Source organism: Salvia miltiorrhiza, chromosome 2 (assembly GCF_028751815.1).
Source record: "Salvia miltiorrhiza cultivar Shanhuang (shh) chromosome 2, IMPLAD_Smil_shh, whole genome shotgun sequence".
NCBI classification, from domain to species: domain Eukaryota; kingdom Viridiplantae; phylum Streptophyta; class Magnoliopsida; order Lamiales; family Lamiaceae; genus Salvia; species Salvia miltiorrhiza.
In genome coordinates, this window is record NC_080388.1 from 45,058,938 (window position 1) to 45,060,633 (window position 1,696).

Below are 1,696 nucleotides of genomic sequence, written 5' to 3' on the forward strand. Positions count from 1 at the left end.
CTAATAAATTTTCATTCTTAATATACCATGATCGATGAAAATGTTGAAGTACACATGACGAATTTGTATTAAAATGATTGATGAGCATGCAAATTTATGGAGATTGAAGCCTTGAAGGTAGAATTTGATTAGTCGTTTTGATGTTGTAGAAGTGAAATTAGTATTAACCAAATTAAGGTGATGCACATAAAGCAAAGGTTACGGGATATAAAAGAGATGCGTGCATATACATACATTTTTATTTTTATTAATACACCCACTTTTAACATAAGCCACATCTTAATTAATTACACCTCTCATCATCCTTCAACAATCAACATCTCTCTCTCTCTCATACACACGCACAATACTAGACAGTTAATTAATTTCCTCAAGTAAATGACGTGATATATATGTATACCTCAAATTGCATGCTTTCATCCTAGCTTTTCCTCCTTTGACACACTAGAAATTTTAGGAAACAACCAAAAATTCTCCAACAATTAAAGGTTTCCTACAAAAAAGCATATCATCATCTTTGAAGATGAAGGTGAACGTGAACGACGAGTATCTGTGCGCGGTGAGGACAAAATCCTTCGCAGATTTCTTCATACAAGCGCAACTCCTCGTAAACCATTCTCATCCCTCCATTAATCTCCTCCTCAATCCGCCCCAGGAAACCATCGCCTCGCTCCTCAAGTCATCGCCTCATCTCAACTCAATCCTCTCCGACTACTTCAACATCAGCGCCGAAGCCTCCGCCCTCTGCGCCGCCCTCCTCCAAACCCTAATCCACCTCCAGACCAACTACAGATCCATCAACCAGATCATCAACTCTCGCCACCACGAATTCCTCCAACTCGCCGTCTCCGGCCTCCTCGACAACCCCTTCGCCGATCTCAACGGGCAGAACTACTTCCAGAAGATCCACGACAAGCACTCGCGCGTGTTGAAACGGCTTAGGAAGAAAATGGCGGGAAAATTGAGGATGATCGAGTTCCTCTTCAGCGGGATGAGGAGGTTTGGGGTTTTCAAGCGCGGATCCGTGACGAGGAGGGCGGCGGATGTGGCGGCGAAGGGGGCGTGGATCTTGAAGAGGGATTTCGACACGATGGGGCGGTTGGTGGCGAGGATCGGGGACGAGATCGAGCACAGTAGGGCGATGATGGAGGTGTGTTTGGATCGGGATTGTTTGGAGGTGTTGAAGGAGTGTGAGTTTGGGGTGAGTAGGCAGGCGGAGGAGCTGGAGGAGCACGTCTATCTCTGCCTCCTTACCATTAACAGAGCTCGAGCTATGGTGGTTAGGGAGATTTGCAGGAATTCTTCTCTGCACTATTAATTACATCTGTATATAATATAGCAGTTTCTCTAGGGATTAATTAATTGTCGATCTATTCATTTGTACATACATACACTACTCTTTTCTCTTTCAGATTGTATTTATATGGAATCATTTTTTTTTTTTATATATTGATCGTCGTTTTCTGGTTGTTGTTGGTTTAAAGATAAATTGATTAATTATATATTTGATGTCAACACAAAATTTAAAGTGTTGTTATTCATAAGTTGAAGAGATGGAGCCATAATGTTTGAAGATGAGAAGTTATTTTTCGATGTACGAGGTTTAAAATTGATGCATTATGTTTTAAACTTTGATTTATTTTTTATTTAATGTGACGAAGGTTTACTTGCTTTAATTCTTTGTATGTTTTGAAGT

General features: G+C 40.9%; 1 protein-coding gene across 1 annotated transcript; it reads left to right on the forward strand.

Moving 5' to 3' along the window:
- The first annotated feature begins 239 nt into the window (after positions 1-239).
- Positions 240-1,445, forward strand: LOC131011646 (UPF0496 protein At3g49070-like). The gene has a single exon (XM_057939423.1). The coding sequence runs from the start codon at positions 524-526 to the stop codon at positions 1,316-1,318; it is 795 nt and encodes a 264-aa protein (XP_057795406.1). The 5' UTR covers positions 240-523; the 3' UTR covers positions 1,319-1,445.
- The last annotated feature ends 251 nt before the right edge of the window (positions 1,446-1,696 follow it).

What these genes read in the sequence shown, in the direction of transcription:
- LOC131011646 (XM_057939423.1), top strand. Translation starts at nt 524, where the DNA reads ATGAAGGTGAACGTGAACGACGAGTATCTGTGCGCGGTGAGGACAAAA.